Source organism: Pagrus major, chromosome 3, assembly GCF_040436345.1.
Source record: "Pagrus major chromosome 3, Pma_NU_1.0".
In the NCBI taxonomy this organism is placed as follows: domain Eukaryota; kingdom Metazoa; phylum Chordata; class Actinopteri; order Spariformes; family Sparidae; genus Pagrus; species Pagrus major.
In genome coordinates, this window is record NC_133217.1 from 23,534 (window position 1) to 45,788 (window position 22,255).

A 22,255-nucleotide genomic window follows, 5' to 3' on the forward strand; every position below is an offset into this window, starting at 1 on the left:
TCGAGTCCGCCCTCCCCTCACAGAGGGCAGGTACAGTGCAACGAGCCAGGAACCCAGAAAAAAGGCCTCTCCAGTATTTAATAGGCTTTGCTATGAAGTTATGTTGCTGTGGGTTTATGTAATATTTTGAAATAATAGTAGTAATAGCACTGGTAAAAAATAGTTGTTGTTTTTTTCTCTCCCCGTTTGCGGCGCCCCCCATGGATAACAGCGCCCTTACCATTCGCCTATAAAGCCTATGCCCAGGGCCGGCTCTGTAGTAGGGTATCTCAAATATTGCATTCTATGAAATTTGGTGGAAAATTAGACCATTAATTTAATAAATATGTAAAAACAAATCCTATGCTATGTCACAAGTTAAATGTGTAATCTCTACTGATGGTTACAGGTTTAAATCCCAGCTCTGTTCCAACATTAATAACGACGCTGCATCTGTTTAGCAAAGGGATTTTATTCTGAAAGTTCTGGATGAAGGTTTTTATTTGTTTTCTTTCTCTCTGGCTGAAATACTTGTAACCTTTTAAAATGTAAATACTATTTTTACACCACTTAAGCAGCACCACCACAATCATCCTCAAATATTCACATGATCTACATCAACATGGTGTGATACCTATGATCAAAATGTTCCAATGACCACATTACAAATCGTTGCTCATTGATCAGTTTCTCATGCAGATTCATTTTATTTCAACAGTGATTACTACAGTAATGTGATTACTACAGTAAAGCAGCAGGCTGAATGTTTCAGTGCATGTTCACAGTGGTATAACAGATGTTATCTTGATCTGAGGATTAATCATTAACTGTATATCAAAGATAATGTTAAAGAGATAGTTGTCTGTTTTACATTATCGACAGACTGATCATAAATGTGTTCATGTTAAAGATACTCCTCACACTACAGACTGGTATCTAGTGGGGACTTAAACGTCTGCACATTAATGTGTTTCAATATGTGCTTTGATATCGAGTGTATAACTGAGGAAATGAATCATTGTCAGACAGGTTTCAGAGTCAACAGGAGGGAGGAGTCAGAGAGAAACTCGAAACCTTCCCTCCAGGAGGTAAAGTTCACACAGTCAGTTAACTGAGTCATCCTCATCTCAGCAACGAACAGTTTTCACTTAATCTTTCTAAAAGTTGGGTCCGTTACCCACTCATCTTCATCAAAACAAGATGAGAACGTTGTTTTTGTTGCTTTTCTTCTGTCACGGTTCATCAGCAGGTACGATCACAGTTTATTTCATCACTTTATATCATGTTTGATTTGTGAGCAGCGTAAGGGAATGACTAGGATTCATGTTGTTAAATGCTAAAACATAATGAACTTTGTACTTTGTCTTGAAGCTCTTTTGTTTATTTTGCACTCAGCTCTGCATATTGCTTCCGTGTAGGACAAGGTCACTCTTAAATTAGTTTCACCTTTACTTGAAGGGGCACTACGTAGTTTTGGAGAAGAAATTCAAACTCAGAATTTTGATATTTACAATAATAATGAAGTAATAATACAAACTCAGAAATCTCCGAAACTACATAGTGCAACTTCAAACGCACTCATCACATCATATTTGTGATGAGTGACGATAATGTGTATATCTATACTGAATGTATAAACCTTGTTTGTCCTGCAGTGAAACACTCCCTGAAGCTTTTCTTTACTGGATCTACTGGAGTCCCAAACTTACCAGATTTCATGACAGCTGTACTGGTTGATGACATTCTGGTGGGTTACTGCGACACCAACAAAAAGATCATAGAAACAAAACAGGACTGGGTGAAGAAATTATTTAAGGACGAACCTCAGCACTTGGAGATGTACACTCGGCAGTGTGTTGAGGGGACTTCAGTCTACTTCAGAAACACTATGGACAGTTTGAAGCAGCGCTACAATCAAAGTGGAGGTAAGTATGTACGTTATTTATTTATTTTTCTGCTATACTGCTCAGCATAATGTAAACTGACCCTGTACAGGGACTCAAGATAATAATAATGGCACCACCATAACATCTGTTTGCCAACAGTGACCCGTCTGCGTCAGTCATAACCCAGGTGCATGTCAGACTGCCGGGACCGTCCAAGGCTCATTCCCATCCCCTTAGTTTGCATGAGTCATTTTCATTGAAAATTCCTTTTGTGGCCTGTTGCTTTGTCACTGGTAGTCTGAACATACTGTTTGATTTTCCATAAAAGTGACATTTTTTTCTCCACCTAATTCAGAGGAACCCAGTATCAAGCCAAACCATGAATCAGACCTGCCAGTCCAGTGTCACTGTCACTCATTACCAAAACTAACTGAATGTCCAGAATAAAAGCAAAGTTTTAATAAAACAGAATTTTCCTTATCATGACAGTTGGTATTGTGCTTTAGATATATATATTATATATATTCCCAGATTTCCCACATTGTCTAGATGCCTTTTATTAGAAAACACCAGTTAAGGATGAACTGAAAATGAGGGGGAGAGAGAAGAAAGAGAGGTTCTCCAGACTCCAACCAGAGACCTTAAAGTTCCCAGTCGGCACCTTGTCATTGTGACTTTTGAGCTAAGAAATACAAATTGGGTTTATGACTCTTATAAAGAAAATGTGCAGCACATAGCTGGGAGATTATTGCAGTCTTTCATGCAATGGACAATATTTTTCAGACAAACGTTCCACTGGAGATTAAATCTGTATATAATGACTGATTTCAGACTCTGTCTCTGTCTCAGGTGTCCACATTTTACAGAGGATGAATGGCTGTGAGTGGGATGATGAGACCGGAGAGATTTTTGGTTTTAATCAGTATGGTTATGATGGAGAAGACTTCATCTCATATGACCTGAAGACAGAGACATGGATCGCTCCAAAACCACAGGCTGTCATCACCAAACTGAAATGGGATGCTGAGAAATATAGAATAGAAGAGAACGAGCATTACCTCACAGTGATTTTCCCTCAGTGGCTGAAGATGTATTTGGACTATGGGAGGAGCTTTCTGCAGAGAACAGGTAGAATCACATGACCTGATGTAGTTTAATGGACACAATCATGTTCATACAGTCTGCTCAGACTGAACTGCTGTTGTGTTATCACTGCAGTCAGTCTGACATTACATTGTTTTCTCTGTTTATTTTCTGTAGCTGTAAGATTCGATGTTGTCCTAACCAATCAGTAGACACTGACATTTTGGCTGTTCTGAAATTTCTTTCCATCAATGCTCAGACTGTGATAGCCAGTGTACACTTAGCATGAGTTAAGTAAGTTTGCTCAGTCTCAGTGTTTCAAACTAGAAATAGTTTCATTGAACTCTCTCCAGAGCTTCCCTCAGTGTCTCTCCTCCAGAAGACTCCCTCCTCTCCAGTCAGCTGCCACGCTACAGGTTTCTACCCTGACAGAGCCTCACTCGTCTGGAGGAAAGATGGAGAGGAGCTTCATGAGGAGGTGGACCACGGAGAGATCCTCCCCAACCACGATGGAACCTTCCAGATGAGTGTTGACCTGAACCTTTCATCAGTCACACCTGAAGACTGGACGAGGTACGACTGTGTGTTTCAGCTCTATGGTGTGAAGGAGGACATCATCACCAAACTGGAGAAAGCAGTGATCAGGACCAACGAAGGTGAGAAACGCTCATTTAACTTTGTTTTTAATGCTGGATAGCCTCGGTTTGGCTTTCTTGTCAGTTTATATAAGGTACATTCAAGTACAAATACAATCAAGATAATAATTCTATATGTGTTCCTAGTTTTGATATCTTGAGTATTGATCTACAATGTAGAAAATAATCAAAATGAAGAAAAATCATTGAATGAGAAGGTGTGTCCAAACTTTTGACTGGTACTGTATATTCTCTGTGAAGTCAACATGGCCTCAGTCACAATTCCAACAGATTCAAATCTACTGATATTTTTTACTGGGATCCAGTGATAGTCAAAGGTTTCAGTTGATCAGGAGATGTATCCGTACTTTTGCACAAACATCAGTAGCTGCTGTCACATTATACTGTATAAATACCCCTCAGACAACAAATATCTCGTTTAAATGGGTAAAATCATGATGAAAACTGTATGTGTGATGAAGAGTTGGATGCATTTACATCTGTTCTATCCTGCACATGTTTTTCTTTCTTTTCTTTTCTGCTGAGCAGAGGAGCCAAGTAAAGACACCGGCCTGATTATTGTCGTGGTGGTTCTTCTTGCTGTCGTCCTGATCGCTGCTACTGGATTTACTGTTTACAAAAAGAAAAAAGGTGAGGAACTCAAAGGTGCAAAATTTAATAGCACCAACATCTGCAGCAACTAACAGTAGCAGACTTATTTGTCAGTTTATACAAGAGAGAGAGAGAGAGATGATATTCAGTGGGGAAAATAAGACACAAGATGTTCTGAAATGATTTGTATTTTCTTCTTATTTCAGCCATTTTCCCTCCAACATGTAAGTCCATTTCTTTTTATTCTATAGTCTCTGATCTGATCGCACTGTAGATTAAAAAGCTCTTCAGTGGGAGCCATGTGAGAAATTCAAGAATTTTTCTGGCCAGCTGGTCTTCTTTCCCCAACCCTGGCATTATATAGGCTGTAATAACTAATTACCTTAATAATCTTACTGAAGAACAAAATTATTTTGTTAATCTTAGGGTTATGGTGTTAGAGTGCCACCGCAGTTTTGACTATTTCCAAACTTTAACGAGTCAGTGCACAACGTTCAGAGAAGATTGCACTGCATCCTTAAAAAAATCGTCATCAGGTTCAAATGGGTAAAAAAGCCTTTTAATTTGATCGTTTTCTTACAGACTAACCAGATACTTACAGATACATCATTTCAGTATTATAAGCTATAAGGCATATTTTATTTTATGTCATTTGGCCACTCAGCTCAATACTTCCTCTCCAGGTGAACATGGCTCTAAAGAAGAAAAGGAAAGGATGGAGGAGGGAGAAGGAAGCTCTCTGAGAGACTGAATACAGAAACGTGACTGACAAACCCACCGCCCTGCTCACAGGGACGTCATGTGGAACAACCAATACAATGACAAGAAAACAAAATGCCTTTTGGTGTTCAAATCATGAATAAATAACAAAGTACAAAACAAATGTTATTTAATCGGTGATAGCAGCTTTTGTTGAAATCACAAACAAGAATGTTAAACCTGGTTTATAATAAGGAAAAAACTATAATTTTCTATACAACAATATTTTACAGTAATTTACAATATGTTCTGTTATTGCATGATGGACTATGTCTTTTCTATTCAAACTCTCAGTGCATCACTATAATATTCTTCTAACTATGGCTACAGAAATATCAGAATTAGAATATATTAGAATACATATTTTTGATTCACTACAAGAAGCTGAAAGCAAAGTTACTTTTTCTGTTTCTTTTCTGTTGAATTTCTGTGAATACCGAATGTATATAAAGTCTGATTCACTTGCACTCCTTCATTTCTTTTGTACTGATGTTTGTTTTTTAATAAAAAGCTCCGGCTCTTTATGTAAATACATGTTAATCCTCTATCTGTGTCTGTAGTTACTGTGACATGAATAGGACCTGAGAATTTCCACATTCATCTCATACTGCTGGTTTGATTCACAAGGCTGAAGGTAATCCTTTAAAAGAAAAACACGAGTACAGACAACACACATTAATAGTAACATTTGCTGTGTTGAGACTTGATTCACCTCCTGTGACCCTGCGTCCTCATAAGGGACATGACATTTTGGGTTTTCTGCACTTTACACTTCATTCTGCTTTACTTAGACCTGTTGTTCTCATTCTTGGACACCTGTTTCTGCCATCTAGTGGTTGAAAACACACAATACATTAATGTGTTTAAAAGCAAACCCAGCCGGTTCAGTTGAGGTTGTAATGGGCATATTGCTCAGCTCTGTGAGGTTGGGTGTGGGGAGACCAATCATCCTGGCAGCTGTGTTGGTTATGTGTGTGAGTTTGTCCTGGTTTTATCCAGGTACAACAGCAGGAGGAGATGGGGGGCAACATGTAGTCCTTTCAGTTTTTGGATGGGGTCGCTGGTTAGGACTGCTTGGGAAGATCTGAGAAGAAATCAACAGTTTGCAGGAGATTAAATGATGTTTGCACATAGAACAAATGAGTCTATATGGATGTTTATGTTTTTATCCTCATATGATACACCTACAGGGCATATTTCTCTGTCAAGAGCAGACAGATTGTTTAATGCATTTTTAGGTATAAACTCCAAAGAGTGTGTAATCATGTTAATGTTTGAATGCTCCGCTATGTTCACCAGCGAGTCTCTAACTGTGTTAAGAGTTTAATCATTTCTCATTCAAGAGTCTAGTAATATAATTTTCCATTACAGGGATGAGTTTTATAACCAGAGGAAATAATCTCACCTGATGGGAGGGAATGTGCTGTAATGGGGCATTCAGATGATATGGGGGCTTTTACAAGCAACTGGAATCAGATCTGCCCTGAATGAGCTGCATATTTTTTAAATTTGGGGAAAACCGGAGCACCCGGAGAAAACCCACGCAGACACGGGGAGAATGAGCAACTTCACACGGACAGAAAGAGGACCGAAAAAACCCAGTACCCTGTGCTGTGAAGCCACAGTGTTAACCCCTGAGCCACCGTGCTGCCCTCTGAAGATCTATGTGGGTTTTCACAGCACAACTCCCCAGAGGCTCAGAAAATCCTGCTAAAGAAACCCTACACAGAACTTCACTTTACACATCCCTAATCCTCATCAGCGCAGGTAACACTGCAGCTGAAGGTCTTCATCCATGAGAAGATGAGTCGGAAGCAATTCTTATTCTTTGCTTCTCATTGGTGACTTTATTATGTTATACAGTAAAACAAGCCCATCGTCCCCACATGAGGACATCTTTTTTTTCTTCTAAATCTACTTCCTGTTCAAAGAAAACATTAAAAACACCTTTAATGTGAAAAATACCATTAGACTTTATTAATGCAAGAGCAACAGGCAATATGCAGAACAGTAATGAATGAAATGAGATTATTATAACCACAAGGAGAACTTAGTAAATACAAATTAGAGGACAAAACCCAATAACATAAATATCAGTGGTAAGAAATAAATACATTAATGACAATTTAGTCTTGAAACAGTAATACAGTCATTAAAACCCAGAAAGTACAAAAGAACGATAACAAGTGATGTCATATATGTTAAGAAGTAACATTTTAAAAACAGACAGCAGGTGAACAATGTCTCCACACAGCAAACGTTACTATTAAGTACTGAACTTCCCTTTTAGCTCTACAGTTTTAGGGATTACATTCACCCTCATGTACAAGCAACATGTCATCAATGATTTTGTCCCTTCTTTATAGCTCCACAGTTTGGAGCCCATTGATTTAATCTCTGTGATTTAAGAGAAAACTCTTCTTTTGACTTCATCTTTTTGACTTTTTGTTTCATTAAAAAGCAAAAGAACAAGAGTAATGGGACAGTGCAGAATTATTCAGACATTCAATCTTTTCAGCGTTTACAAAAACTCAACAGAGAGGAAAAAAATATATTCTTTAAATTCTTGTAGTTATTCTAAAAATGTAAAGTGTAAAAAAGTGCAAAAGTATTTATTTTTTAAACATATTTTGAAGTAAACATGGTGCTGGTAGGTGTGGCTTGTCTAGACGGACAAACCCAAAAATAGCTCCACAACTATCAGGTCAATATGCATGATCTTGGTCTCAGTGGATAGTTAAGAGCTCAGAGAATGTATCCCCATGTACATTTTTATCACCACCTATAACTTATTCTAGATCAGACAGTAGATAACACCATGATAGCGATGATCCTATGCACAGAGATGCCACTGAAATCATTCAGCAGCTCCTCGACTACAACTGAACCAAAGTAGATAGAAATACCACAGAGCACATATATCTTACAAAGGTTTCAGTTTGGACAGAACCAGTCAAACTTGGATTCCTTAAAGTACCCAGTGTGTGTAAAATATTTCTTTTATCTGCTTGAAAGGGAATCAGGCTATACAATACAATTGTCACGGCCCTGTTTGTAATACTGTATATAATACCACTAAACACCCGTTAGATGGCAGCAAAAGACACGTATGAAATAGAGGCTGAGAGTTTCACAGCTGCCCGACCCAAAGCACTGGTATCTGATGACCTGGGAATGAGACTCAACAATCGACTATGTTTCTCCAGAATCGCGTCAAGTTTCTTCATTCAGTTTGTCAGAGAGCTCAGAGCTGTTGTCAGGAGCTGTAAGGAAAAACACACTGTTAGTCCACTTATCCTGCACTGACATGCCTTTAAGAAACAACTACAACCTGCTGACATTTATTGTCAGCCTCCCTTGGAGAGATTTTCAGTTCTTTGTTATAGTGTGTATAGTATTGTTAAGCCGCCAACTTTTAGGAGAGTTTTTGTTTCTTTAATGTTTTTTCTAGTAGTGGTTTAAGTTAATGTTTTGAAGCCTTTTGATTTTCCTCCTTAGGAGTGTTTTTTGTTAACTTTAGTTTAGCCAAGTTCTCCCTTCTGGGAGACTCATTTAGGTTAGTTTTCACAGCCTTTTTGTTTTGGACCACTCTGTCGAGAGGTTTTTGACTCCAATAAAATCTGCTCACTGACACCTCAGCTTCTGAGTCCTGATTTGAGTTCCGGCCTGACAGTACACTTTGGCCAGTATGGACTCAGCAGTGGGCCACGTTACACGCTCAGGAAGCCCGCATCTCCCGTCAGGAGGAGTTCCAGACGGCGATGGTGGCTCGGCTAGGTCAGCTTTCGTCCCAGGTGAGGGAGCTGGCGGACCACCTGCGGCAGACAGCCCGGCCACCCGTGGCGCCGGAGTCTCCAGCAGCTGCAGCGGCTCCGACCCAGGGCGCTCCCATGACCGGGATGGGAATCAAGTTGGCCCCCCCGGAGCGTTTCTCTGGGGAACCAGGACAATGCAGGGCTTTTCTTATTGACTGTTTGATACACTTTGAACAGCTCCCGCATGCTTTCATCACAGACAGGTCGAAATTAGCATTCATGATTTCCCACTTGACAGGGAGAGCCAGAGCTTGGGCCACCGCTGAGTGGGCTCGTGACTCTCCGCTTTGCTCCTCCTTCACAGACTTTAAAACTGCCCTCATGAGGACTTTTGACCCAGTGTCTACAGACAGGGAAAAGGCCAGGGAGCTGAGCAGACTGACACAGGGCAGGGACTCGGTGTGCGACTACGCCATCCGCTTTCACACCCTGGCGGTGGAGAGTGGGTGGAATAACACAACCCTGTACGACGTGTTCCTGAAGGGGCTGGCGGCTCACATCCAGCAGCTGCTGCTGCTGCCACTGGATCTGCCTGCAGACCTGGATTCACTCATTTCGCTTGCCATCCGGACAGACAACCGGGTTTGTGAGCTCCGGCAACCGCGGAGCAGTGGTTCGATGTCGGAGAGGTCTCCACGTTCCCCAGCCCCGGGTGGGCAGGCTCCCCGTTATTCGCCGCCTGAGCACTGTCTTCCCTCCCCCACCGCTAGGGAAGAGGAGCTCATGCAGCTTGGCAGGACACGGCTGACACCGGAGGAGCGATGACAACGCCAGCAGGAGGGCAGCTGCTTTTACTGCGGCAAATCTAATCACCTCGTCGCCGCCTGTCCGGCCAAAAAACCCCGGGAGGTGAGTCAACCCCCAGCCACAGACCTCGCTCCGTGCAGCCTGACGCCAGTTAAGGTAACACACCATGCCACCACTATTGAAATTGAGGCACTAATAGATTCCGGGGCCGATGAGAGCTTAATTGACTGGGGTTTGGCGGAGACATTGGGGTAAAAATCGGAACCCCTGGTCAGCCCCATCAGAGCCAGAGCCCTCAACGGCAAAGAACTATTCATGATCACTCACACTACAAAACCACTGGAACTGCAGATCCAGGAGCATAGGGAACTCCTGAACTTATATTTATTTGAATCACTCTCTCAGACTCTAGTCCTGGGTAATCCCTGGTTATGTCAACACAACCCCCACGTAAACTGGAAAACAGGGGCAATCATGGGATGCTCACTGACACCTCAGCTTCTGAGTCCTGATTTGAGTTCCGGCCTGACACCTGCAGCAGCCAACCCCAACAGCTTCAGCCTAAACAGCAGCACGGTGATGTAACCTGTCTTTGATGATGTCATCTTTTCTTTTATGATTATTAATAATAATTAATATAATTAAAATCCACAATCCATGTATGTAAATTCAATGATGTGTTATTGCTGTCACACAAATATCTAATTCATTCATGAATTTGTTAATAATATTTTCTGGGATTAGTTCCACATTATGTCAAACAGTCATTGTTTTTTTCCAGAAGAGATATCAGTGACGATGGGAAAATGATTATAGAGCTTCAGATCAACTGTTTTATTCGCTGACGATAAAATTGATCTATTATCAGTTTCCATTTACTGTATTTTCCTAAAACAAATCCTGACACAAGTGCATGTCACACCAGATAAAATAGAATAAAACAAGGTCTACTCACAACATGGAGGGCATCTGGCTGAAACAAGAAGAGGTCTGTCTGTTCGGGACACGGTCCGCCCGTCGAGTGCAGCAGCTTGAGCCATGACGTCGTGCTGGAGACCGGTATCTGTGAAGAGGTGGGCACAACAGTCTCTGATTTCCTGGCAACTGATGCTTGTTTCAATTTTTCAACTGAAACTCAAAGACTGAAATCAAAGTAGTGAAATCTTTCCTTTTTCTCTCTCACCTTTCTTCTTTTTGTAAATGATGAATCCAGCAGCACCGATGAGAATGAGAGCAAGAACAACCACTGAAGCAGTGACGAGGACGGTCATGTAACTGGGCTTCACTGTTGAATACAATAATAGTTTATTTTTACTGTTTTTGTTTTTTTCAACATGAATTCCCATGCACTCCCCTTCAGCACCCTCTGGTCTCACTCTTACCCCAGTTGGTCCTGATCCGATCTTTCTCCAGTTTGGTGATGATGTCCTCCTTCACACCAGAGAACTGAAACACACAGTCGTACCTCGTCCAGTCTTCAGGTGTGACTGATGAAAGGTTCAGGTCAACACTCATCTGGAAGGTTCCATCGTGGTTGGGGAGGATCTCTCCGTGGTCCACCTCCTCATGAAGCTCCTCTTCATCTTTCCTCCAGAAGAGTGAGGCACTGTGAGGGTAGAAACCTGTAGCGTGGCAGCTGACTGGAGAGGAGGGAGTCTTCTGGAGGAGAGACACTGAGGGAAGCTCTGGAGAGTAAAGAGAGAGATATTAAAGAGGAGAGAGAGGAAAAGAAACAAGGTAAAAGAAAGATGAAGAAATTAAATTTGGAATCAATAACAGAAGGTGTGAAAGTGCTTCCAAGCAAATGTTGAACAAATGTATTGGATACATTTTCTTCCTCAAGAACCATCTGCAAACATTTTAAAATATTAAAAATGATGCATCATATACATCCTTTTTTACTTGCTAGCAGGCTTCGTCTGCACTGACTATTTTGTTACAATACTATGTTTCTTGGCACATCACTGCTGCAAACTGTTGATCAGGGGAATAGTGTGAAACCAGCAGCATGATGTGAATCATGTCGCCCACATGTGCTTGTGACAGTTTGTAATAGTGTCGGCCGACTAAATATTGATTTTCAAAAAAGCAGAAGGACAGTGTTGATGGTGGGCAAGTAATGTGATCTATGTATCCAGACCACAGTGTAATAATGACAGGGTACATAACAACACATCTGCTACACAGCCTCCACATGATCTGTATACAGACAGAGGAGGGAGCTACACCACCACTAAAGACACTCACTACAGTCAGAGAAGAACAATGTCTGTCTGTTCTTATGATTCACAGTAAGGTCGTCAATCACAGTGTCAATGTTCAGGGGAAATATTTATATTTTAAAACACTGAAACTGTAAAATCACTTTTCTTAAACTAACTGTGGCATCACAGTCTGAGCTTTGATGGTGAGTAATGTCACCCAAAGATGTCTGTGATTGGTCAGGACTAAAACAAATGTAACCACTACAAAAAAAGGTGATGTCAGACAGGTTGGATTAGTAATAAAATGACAGTTCAGTCTGAGCAGCCTATATGAAGATCACTGTGTCTAATAAACTACATCAGGTCAGGTGATTCTACCTGTTCTTAGCAGAGAGCTCCCCCCATATTTCATAAACGTCTTCAGCCGCTCAGGAAAAATATGAGTAAAAGACGTCTTATAGAATTCTCTTAAATTTTTATCAGCGTCCCATATCAGTTTGGCGATGACAGTCTCAGGTCTCAGAGCGATCCATTTAAATGTATTCAGATCCAATACCAAGAGGTCTTCTCCATCATAACCATACTGAGCGAAACCTTTGACCTCTCCAGTCTCATCATCCCACTCACAGCCATGCACCGTCTGTAAAACATGGACACCTGAGACAGAGACAGAGACTGTAATTAACACTGATTCACAGATGAAACATTTCATGCGTTCATGAATCATCAGATTATTATCAGTAGTTTGTGTTTAACAGCTTCAGCAACAAGTCTAACTAGCAGCTGATTAATGTTGACATGATGAATGACAGGTAGTGGCTGGACCGCTGAAGACAAACTGATATGATGGTTTGCTTTACATGAATCTCTATTTCAGGTTATGTGTAAAATGATGTTAGAGGTTGAACTGATTGGTATCTTGAGGCCCTGGGTCACTTTACAACTAAGATGCAGAACAGTAAAAAGTTAAACAGGCTGTAACATGTTACATACTGTACCTTCACTTTGGTTGGAGAGAGGCATCAAACTGTTAGTCAAGGCTTTGAAGAAGTTTGGCAAAACATGGAAACACTTTCGTCTGTCCCGCTCCAACCGCTCAGGAAACTTTATGAAGAATAATTTAGCAATCTCATGTTTTAGATCCACCCTTTTGTTGCCGTCACAGTACTCAATCAGAAGTTCATCAACTTCTACTGTTGCCACAAATTCTGGGAGGTTTGGGATTCCAGTTGATGAAGTTATGAAATACCTCACGGAGTGTAGCACTGCAGGACAAACAAAGGAGCTTATAAATAACACTAATCATAAATATGATGCTGAGTGGAAATATAAATATGATATGAAGTGTGTGTGTTTGCTGTGAAGGAACACAATGCAAAAGTTTTAAATGTAATGTGCAGGACAAACAGCCTCCATTCAGTATGAATACACATTCAGAAATATGATGAAATCAGTATGATTCAGTTAAAACAGTCTGATCAAGTTGAAGCAGGTGTGTAGCCAGTAATGGGCCACCCAGCCAAGTTTGATCAAAATACATTTTATCACAGAAAATACAAAAATTCATGTAGTAAACACATTGCTTTTCAGTCGATGTAACGTTACTGCCACAACAATGGCTCAGACAATGAACCGTGATGCCATGGACTATTCATTTATCGAGACGAATCAGGACCATCTAAAAGTCGTTTTTGGATTAATCAACATTATTGAGCTCAGATGTTCAGTGAGCTGCTGGAGTCAGCAGCCTCTTTGCTGTTGTGCAAGATCAAAGCTGAAGTCCTTGAACCAGGCAGCTATTACGCCCTGATGGCAGACGAATATAAGGACGAGACAAAGTGTGAACTTGTAACTGTTAGTGTGAGATATGTTCACGCAGGGAAAATAAAAGAACGGACAATCAGGTTCATGGACACAAGTGTTTCAGAGAAGATATTACAGGTGTCTGAACCACTGCAACTTGACCCATCTCTGTGCGTTGGCTTCAGTTTTGATTGCGCCTCTGTTGTGTCAGGAAACTGGGAGGTGTGCATGTAATTCTCAAACAATCTTCTCCTCAAGCCGTGAATGTCCACTGAAACTCTCACAGACTGAATTTGGGACTCTGTGCAGCGTCTCTCAGCACGTTAGCACATTCTTTGATACAGTGAACAATATACACAGTTTCATGACAGGCAGCAGCAGCAGACACGCAGGGTACTCGATACCATATTACTCGATGTAATATTACAAGTGTTTGCAGAGTGTGTTGAAAGCAGCGGTCAAACAAAGGTTGAGGCTCAGTCCCTGCTCCAACAAATACAAACAAAATTGTTTAGATTTGTACTCGTCACATTTGGGGAATTATTTAAGTTGAACGATTTTGACACATTATCAGTTTCTGAGTGCACTGACCTAGTTGAGGGACTAAAAGAGAGCCATGCTCGGTTTAGAGACAATTCAGAGTGTGATTTTGAAAAAGTTATGAAGCCAACAGAACAGCTGATGAAATCAAGAGCTGCGACCAGAGAGAGAAGGCTTGATGGATCTGTGCCCACAACTAGTTTCGGAAAAGCAACAAATGTGTGAAATAATGACCTCAAACACATCTGGAATGATATCATTGACAGGCAGCTGACAGCTGGCCACTTGTTTCCAGGAGGATCAGTACAGTCAAAGACATTTACACAGAAGGAGTCTCTGTGGACCCGTGTGATCACTATCTCATCTCGGTTCAGGATGCTGAATTAACAGCACTATTCATCGAGCAACTGCGTCGGAAAGTACCCAGTGGGCGTGTCCTCATGTGGACTGGCCTCAATCGTAGGCTATGTGATGCATAAACACTGATTCATTTAAATATGAATCAATATAAATGCATTGCCCCTGATGTGAAGAAAATACACTATTATATGTTACTATTAACTAATGCTTTATCACTCTGAAAAACTGCATCCTTCAGTACTAATGAATTAACAGTTAAAATGTTAAAAATAAATAGTGTTTTATTTACTATACTTTTCTCAAATACAAGACAGGCAGCTGACAATTATTTAAGCCAATTCTGAGGGATATATCACCAATACAACATCAATATATCATTAATACAACATCAATAGACATTAATACAATCAGGAAATAGTTCAATATAATATTGATAGTATCATTCATGATTTCATCAAAAAACCACAAGAGGAAATTCTAGTTTTTTTCTTGTGCACCTAATTTTGCACTGACTCATCCAAAGTACAGTTTCTTGTTACGCCACTGGAAGTGAAACTAAACTCGGAGGAAAGAGTCAAGTGGACTGTGAAGTTTAAAGAGTTTAAAGATTTAAAATGTGATCTTACCTGGTGATGAAACGTGACAGAAGAGAAGCAACAACAATAACGTTCTCATCTTGATTTGATGAAGACGAGTGAGTGAAGGACCGAGCTGGATCAACTGTTTCCTGTTATTTTACCCTCGCAGAGAGAAGTGAGAGTGATTCTGTCCTGAGAATAAAAATAGTCCAGACCGCCTACCAGGAGCGGTTTGTCATGTGGGCAGTGTGGGCAGCCACAAAAAAAAGGGTTAGGGTTAGTGGATAGGTTCAGCTCTCCCTACTGGAGGAGGGGGTCGGTGAAGCAGGGGATTCAGAATCAGAATCAAAAATTCCTTTATTAGTCCCGCAAACGGAGAAATTTGTGCATCACAGCAGCCAAAGGACAGTTCAATATAACAAGCAATAATAATAGTAAAAAATAAACAATATAATAAAAAGGTAAGAAATAGAAATAGAATTGAATATATTGTATTGTTATTAATAAATAATAAATAGGAGTATGAAAATCACCCAGTTAGTGCAAACCACAATTAGAACTGAGTTATGTATACATTCATATAAGATTCATCTAAAAGTGCATAACCAAGGAAATTAGTAGGCTAAAGACAATCACATCAGGAATTGCTTCCAAATAAAGCACATTTCAGTCATAATAATATTGTGAATATTAGTTTAATAAAAAGTTATTCTTTCGGGCTGAAGGTGAGGTTCGCCCAGGGTGTCATGCAGGCTAGGACCGCCACTGCCGCCTACAAGTGATCCAGTCCTCACCAAGACCGCTCACATCCAGTAAAGTTTAACAGTGTCATCAGCTTTTCCAGTGAACTCCCTCACTTCCTTCCTTTTTCACATAACTATGATGATTAACACCAAAAAACAGATCAAAATAGCTTCAAGTCAGAGGTTGAGTCTGACTAAGCCTGTCTTTGAGTTTAAGTGAGTGACACTTGATGGTAAGACTTGCATTCATGCTGGTATCTTTTAAAAGTGAATTAGTTATAAATCACCCTCATGAATGAACCATACATCAATAATTGTCTAATTTTACACATTAACCATGATGGTAAAGATACAGAAAAATAGAAATTCATGGCAAAACATAGTATCCTGTCAATATTTTAGAGACTCCTCAATTTCACACAAATCATGTTAAAGAGAAGCTCGTGTCAAGTCAAGCTCCTCCACAGGTCACACTCTTTGTTTTGTGGTTAAACTGTGTTTAACAGTGAATCAGCTGAATTGAGCCACTTTTTGGTAAATGATTCTAAAGACCATCTAATAATCTCTGCAGGAGATCTAATGATATTTTACTCATTCCCATGGTTCTCTTAAATATCTATTTAATGTAAAAATGTGACAAAGCCATTCCTGTATAGTTGGGGAGTAAGAATACCTTAAGGTTTGACCTGTTATCAGGTCCTTTAAACGGCACTAAGGGCTGTAGCCGTGCGTAATGGCTGTGCCACATGATACATACACATGAATTATAGTGCAATTACCATGTAGATGTTAGTGGAGCACCAAACAGTCAGGAATCACACAGAAACAGGTGATATTGATTATTTAGGTTATTATATAGTAACATTTAATCATTTTCTCTCAGGGTACCTCTGTATTTAAGTCATTTCTATTATTGTTGTATGTTGCTTGTACATTTAATTTGTGTTAACCGTCAGCTCAAATCACTACTGTGAATAAACATGTTTCAACATGTATCTCACTCTGAGTCTCTCAGTGTCAGTTTGTTTCTCTTTCTTTCTAAACGTATCTTATGACCTCCTCAGAGGTGAAGCGTTACAGGACATCAGTCAGTCAGCTTTTTAGTTGTCAGAAGGCTCCTTTAACAGAGATACTGGCTCACTGTTTAATCTCTAACGTCAGTGTTCATGCTAAGCTAAGCTAACCTTGTCTGGGAGCTAACTCTGCTCAGAGTGAACATTGATATCAATCTCCTCATTCAAATCCTCTGAGAATACTGAATGTTCAGGTAATATATTGAAGTGTCGTCACAAATGAGCATGTGGACCAAACTTTTTAAAATGTGAGGATTTTATTGAAAAGACAAACATCAGCACAAAAAGAAAGAACAATACATTTGAGTTTAACATTCATTCATGTTCATCAATGTAAAGGAATTTACATGTTTAGTCTCATAAGTTCATAGTTGTAAATTTGTGGATATACATCTCCCACTCTGCTCACCGCTCATACGAGAGATGCACTGGCTCCATGATAGACCAAACTCCATATTCTCCATCTATAGAGTGGTGCAGCAATAACATGTTTTTGGAGGTTAACCCTGAAGTTAGCATCGACCTGGTTCCCTCCACAAGAAGTCTATGGGATTTTTGAATTGAATTTTGGAATATCAGCAAAAATATTATCTGTGTCAAACACAAGTTTATGATTCTTACATGTTTTGTTCGTCAAGATAATCTTCACAGATGAACACAACTTTTGTGATTAAATTAAATCTCTATTAGTAAAAAGCTAATGTTAGACTATAAACAGACGACATCACAGTCACATGACTTAAACGTCACCGCCACTAAGTGTCTTACTACACAATTACTATACACAATTTCTATAAACTGATCAATGTACAAATTGTAAAGTTAGAGTTACAATAGTTTGTAACTAAAGTCGACCTGTAAAGACGAACTAGTGAGCTTCATCAAACACTTCAACGTAAGGCTTCATGTCTCCTGAATCTGCTTCCTCACCTGGGTTTATAAGATTAATGAAAATTCATCAACAATCAATACACAGTAAAATGTACCAACAGTTGGTTGCACAGTATTCATGTTAAATGACGTTTTGACCCGTCACTGAACTGCAGTGGGTATCAGACTGGTCCACTACAAATCTACTGAGCCCTCTGACAGGAGACACTATTCTCTAACCCTGACCTAAACATCTGTAAGCTGCCTTTAAATCCTTCACTCAGCCAAACAAACAAACAAACAAACAGCAGAAACTCTGCAGTATGACCCGGCCTTATATCATGGATTATGTCCAAGTTAACGGTGCAATGTGTAAGAATTGCTGTAGGAAATACTTTTAAGAAGACACCTAAATAAAATTACCACAGGATGTAAATACAGTAAATGACAGATTTGACATTATGATGTCTATCATTAGTATTGTTTTGCATATATATCTAATGAAGTTAGCATGCTAACCAGCTAGCCCCAGAACACACCAACACCCCCAATGTGGTCTGAGTTCACAATCTGGACCATCAGCTGCACTGCTAACTGAGCTAACTAGCTAATTGCAACTACAGTTAGCAGCAGTTAGCGGTTACTCTGGTCATACGCTGTCCCCTGATTATTTTGAGTATGTATTCGACAGAAAATGACGATCAATAAAACAACCAATCAGAGCCACAGAACATAGAACAGTCACACCTTTTCAATCAGTCCTTTTTATATAACTTCACTGTTATTGCAAGAAGCCATCTTTAACTGTCTTTAGTTCTGCAAAGCTAAATAAAGTGTCACCAGGAGAGTCACTCAGTGTGTTTGTCATTCAGGTCTCTGGCTTCAGCTGCTCAGAGAGCTCTGTGCTGTTGTCAGGAGCTGCAGGTCAGAAACAAACATCCCATATTGAACTTTTAGAAACTATAAATACAGGAAACAGTGTTGAAAAGGTTCATCTGCACAATAATGTGAAACATTTTTTAATCTAAAACATAAGTGTGGGTCAGATCAGCTGAAATAGAACCAAAGTAAGTTTTACTTACAAGATGGAGGACGAATGGCTGAAATCAAAACAAAAGACAAATCATTTCAGCCACAGTTGTAAATGCCAGATTATCTTTAGTCACTTTATTCCTCTCTTCTACTCACTCAAACTGAGTATCTGTCTATACTCAGTCTGTTTAGTGCTGACTGTATTTACTTTCTCTGATGCTTGTTTTAATTTTGCAACCTGAATTAAAAAAATCAGCTCAAAGACTGAAATCAAAGTAGTGAAATCTTTCCTTTTTCTCTCTCACCTTTCTTCTTTTTGTAAACGATGAATCCAGCAGCACCGATGAGAATGAGAGCAACAACAACCACTGCAGCAGTGACGAGGACGGTCAAGGAAATGGGCTTCACTGTTGAATACAATAATAGTTTATTATTACTGTTTTTGTTTTTTTCAACATGAATTCCCATGCACTCCCCTTCAGCACCCTCTGATCTCACTCTTACCCCAGTTGGTCCTGATCCGATCTTTCTCCAGTTTGGTGATGATGTCCTCCTTCACACCAGAGAATTGAAACACACAGTCGTACCTCGTCCAGTCTTCAGGTGTGACTGATGAAAGGTTCAGGTCAACACTCATCTGGAAGGTTCCATCGTGGTTGGGGAGGATCTCTCCGTGGTCCACCTCCTCATGAAGCTCCTCTCCATCTTTCCTCCAGACGAGTGCGGCTCTGTGAGGGTAGAAACCTGTAGCGTGGCAGCTGACTGGAGAGGAAGGAGTCTTCTGGAGGAGAGACACTGAGGGAAGCTCTGGAGAGTAAAGAGAGAGATATTAAAGAGGAGAGAGAGGAAAAGAAACAAGGTAAAAGAAAGATGAAGAAATTAAATTTGGAATCAATAACAGAAGGTGTGAAAGTGCTTCCAAGCAAATGTTGAACAAATGTATTGGATACATTTTCTTCCTCAAAAACCATCTGCAAACATTTTAAAATATTAAAAATGATGCATCATATACATCCTTTTTTACTTGCTAGCAGGCTTCGTCTGCACTGACTATTTTGTTACAATACTATGTTTCTTGGCACATCACTGCTGCAAACTGTTGATCAGGGGAATAGTGTGAAACCAGCAGCATGATGTGAATCATGTCGCCCACATGTGCTTGTGACAGTTTGTAATAGTGTCGGCCGACTAAATATTGATTTTCAAAAAAGCAGAAGGACAGTGTTGATGGTGGGCAAGTAATGTGATCCATGTATCCAGACCACAGTGTAATAATGACAGGGTACATAACAACACATCTGCTACACAGCCTCCACATGATCTGTATACAGACAGAGGAGGGAGCTACACCACCACTAAAGACACTCACTACAGTCAGAGAAGAACAATGTCTGTCTGTTCTTATGATTCACAGTAAGGTCGTCAATCACAGTGTCAATGTTCAGGGGAAATATTTATATTTTAAATTTGATGGTGAGTAATGTCACCCAAAGATGTCTGTGATTGGTCAGGACTAAAACAAATGTAACCACTACAAAAAAAGGTGATGTCAGACAGGTTGGATTAATAATACAATGACAGTTCAGTCTGAGCAGCCTATATGAAGATCACAGTGTCTAATAAACTACATCAGATCAGGTGATTCTACCTGTTCTCAGCAGAAAGCTCCTCCCATAGTCCACAAACTTCTTCAGCCGCTCAGGATAACTCTGAGTCAAAGCAGACTTAAAGAATTCTTTTAAAACTTTATCAGCTTCCCATATCGGTTTGGCGATGTCAGCCTCAGGTCTTAGAGCGATCCATGTAAATGTATTCAGATCCCATTTCAAGAGGTCTTCTCCATCATAACCATACTGAACGAAACCTTTGACCTCTTCAGTCTCATCATCCCACTCACAACCTCCCGCCTCTTGTAAAACATGGACACCTGAGACAGAGACAGAGACTGTAATTAACACTGATTCACAGATGAAACATTCAGTGGAAAGATGATCTTAAAAACATAAAAACAGTGGCTGGACCACTGAAGACGAACTGAACAGTAAAAAGTTAAACAAGCTATAACATGTTACATACTGTACCTCCACTTTGGTTGTAGAGATGCATCGAACTGTTAGTCAAGGCTTTGAAGAAGTTTGGAAAAAACTGGAAACACCTCTGTGTGTACCACTGCAACTGCTCAGGATACTTTATGAAGTATGATTTAACAATGTCATGTTTTAGATCCATCCTGTTTCTGTCACAGGACCCCATCAGAAGTTCATCAACTTCTAGTGTTGACACAACCTCTGGGAGGTTTGGGATTCCAGTTGATGAAGTTATGAAAAACTTCAGGGAGTGTAGCACTGTAGGACAAACAAAGGAGCTTATAAATAACACTAATCATAAATATGATATGAAGTGTTTGTGTTTGCTGTGAAGGAACAAAATGCAAAAGTTTTAAATGTAATGTGCAGGACAAACAGCCTCCATTCAGTATGAATACACACTCAGAAATATGATTAAATCAGTATGATACAGTTAAAACAGTCTGATCAAGTTGAAGTAGGCGTGTAGCCAGCAGACGCTTTTGTCCAAAGCAACTTACAATAAGTACATTTGTCACAAGAAAGAAACAACAACATATCACTGTCAATAAAGTAGAAAAGAAAAAATAGAAACAATTGTCAAACCCTCATCTGAGCATGGTAGCTGCTATTTATCAAAGATACCTTAAGTACATAAGTGGTTTAAGTGCTAAGGGTAAGAACATATAATTGCGGGTGTTTAACTCCAGTGTTTGGAAGTAGATGGGTGCAGTTCTGTTGAAGAGGATTTGAGGGAATAAAAGAGAGCCATGCTCAGTTTAGAGACAATTCAAAGTGTGATTTTGGGATTTCTAGTTTGGGAAAAAGCAAACTAGTGTGTGAAATAATGATGAACTCAAACACATCTGGAATGATATCCTTGACAGACAGCTTTGCAGAATGTTATGAAGTTAAATTGTTGCAGTTTGTCCTTTTTGATACTTGTAAGTTTTTTAAGTCCTTTTTTGTTCTGGGCAAAGATGGTCCACATAATTCTGCACTGGCCCAAACAAAATACAGTTTCTTGCTACTCCACTGAAAGTGAAACTAAACTTGGAGCAAAAGAGTCGAGTGGACTGTGAAGTTTAAAGAGTTTAAAGATTTAAAATGTGATCTTACCTGGTGATGAAACGTGACAGAAGAGAAGCAACAACAATAACGTTCTCATCTTGATTTGATGAAGACGAGTGAGTGAAGGACCGAGCTGGATCAGCTGTTTCCTGTTATTTATCCGGGCAGAGGGAGGAGAGAGTGTTTCTGTCCTGACGTGACACGGACCACGTGACTTATGAAGTCCAACCCTTCAAAATGACAAAAATAGTCTAGACCGCCTCCAAACGATCCAGTCCTCACCAACACCCCTCACATACATTAAAGTGTTGACAGTGAATAATACAGTTTATTCGGCAAAGTCCTTCTCTTGAAACAGACCCGACCACAGAGCCCGAGCTTCTCCAGTGAACTCCCTCA

General features: G+C 40.0%; 4 protein-coding genes across 5 annotated transcripts; 2 read left to right on the forward strand and 2 right to left on the reverse strand.

The window, feature by feature from the left end:
* Positions 1-1,108: 1,108 nt before the first annotated feature.
* On the forward strand, positions 1,109-5,499 carry LOC140993480 (major histocompatibility complex class I-related gene protein-like). The gene is made up of 7 exons (XM_073462930.1): positions 1,109-1,228; positions 1,635-1,904; positions 2,715-2,993; positions 3,302-3,604; positions 4,133-4,234; positions 4,402-4,419; positions 4,879-5,499. The coding sequence occupies exons 1-7, from the start codon at positions 1,180-1,182 to the stop codon at positions 4,944-4,946; spliced, it is 1,089 nt and encodes a 362-aa protein (XP_073319031.1). The 5' UTR covers positions 1,109-1,179; the 3' UTR covers positions 4,947-5,499.
* Positions 5,500-6,902: 1,403 nt separating this feature from the next.
* LOC140993571 (major histocompatibility complex class I-related gene protein-like) lies at positions 6,903-21,990 on the reverse strand. 2 transcript variants are annotated; one of them, XM_073463061.1, is made up of 7 exons: positions 21,905-21,990; positions 20,801-21,064; positions 20,368-20,646; positions 19,224-19,526; positions 19,025-19,126; positions 10,472-10,579; positions 6,903-8,217 (listed from the first exon to the last, which is right to left on the reverse strand). In XM_073463061.1, the coding sequence occupies exons 1-7, from the start codon at positions 21,951-21,953 to the stop codon at positions 8,168-8,170; spliced, it is 1,155 nt and encodes a 384-aa protein (XP_073319162.1). In that variant the 5' UTR covers positions 21,954-21,990; the 3' UTR covers positions 6,903-8,167. The 2 variants fall into 2 exon arrangements, with proteins under 2 accessions (XP_073319162.1, XP_073319163.1); XM_073463062.1 differs by lacking the exons at positions 6,903-8,217; positions 10,472-10,579 and adding exons at positions 17,056-18,605; positions 18,770-18,787.
* LOC140993599 (uncharacterized) lies at positions 8,716-11,403 on the forward strand. The gene is made up of 3 exons (XM_073463084.1): positions 8,716-8,905; positions 9,074-10,589; positions 10,730-11,403. The coding sequence occupies exons 1-2, from the start codon at positions 8,716-8,718 to the stop codon at positions 9,532-9,534; spliced, it is 651 nt and encodes a 216-aa protein (XP_073319185.1). The 3' UTR covers positions 9,535-10,589; positions 10,730-11,403.
* Positions 10,873-12,771, reverse strand: LOC140994062 (major histocompatibility complex class I-related gene protein-like). The gene is made up of 3 exons (XM_073463647.1): positions 12,719-12,771; positions 12,099-12,377; positions 10,873-11,201 (listed from the first exon to the last, which is right to left on the reverse strand). The coding sequence occupies exons 1-3, from the start codon at positions 12,741-12,743 to the stop codon at positions 10,873-10,875; spliced, it is 633 nt and encodes a 210-aa protein (XP_073319748.1). The 5' UTR covers positions 12,744-12,771.
* Positions 21,991-22,255: the final 265 nt, after the last annotated feature.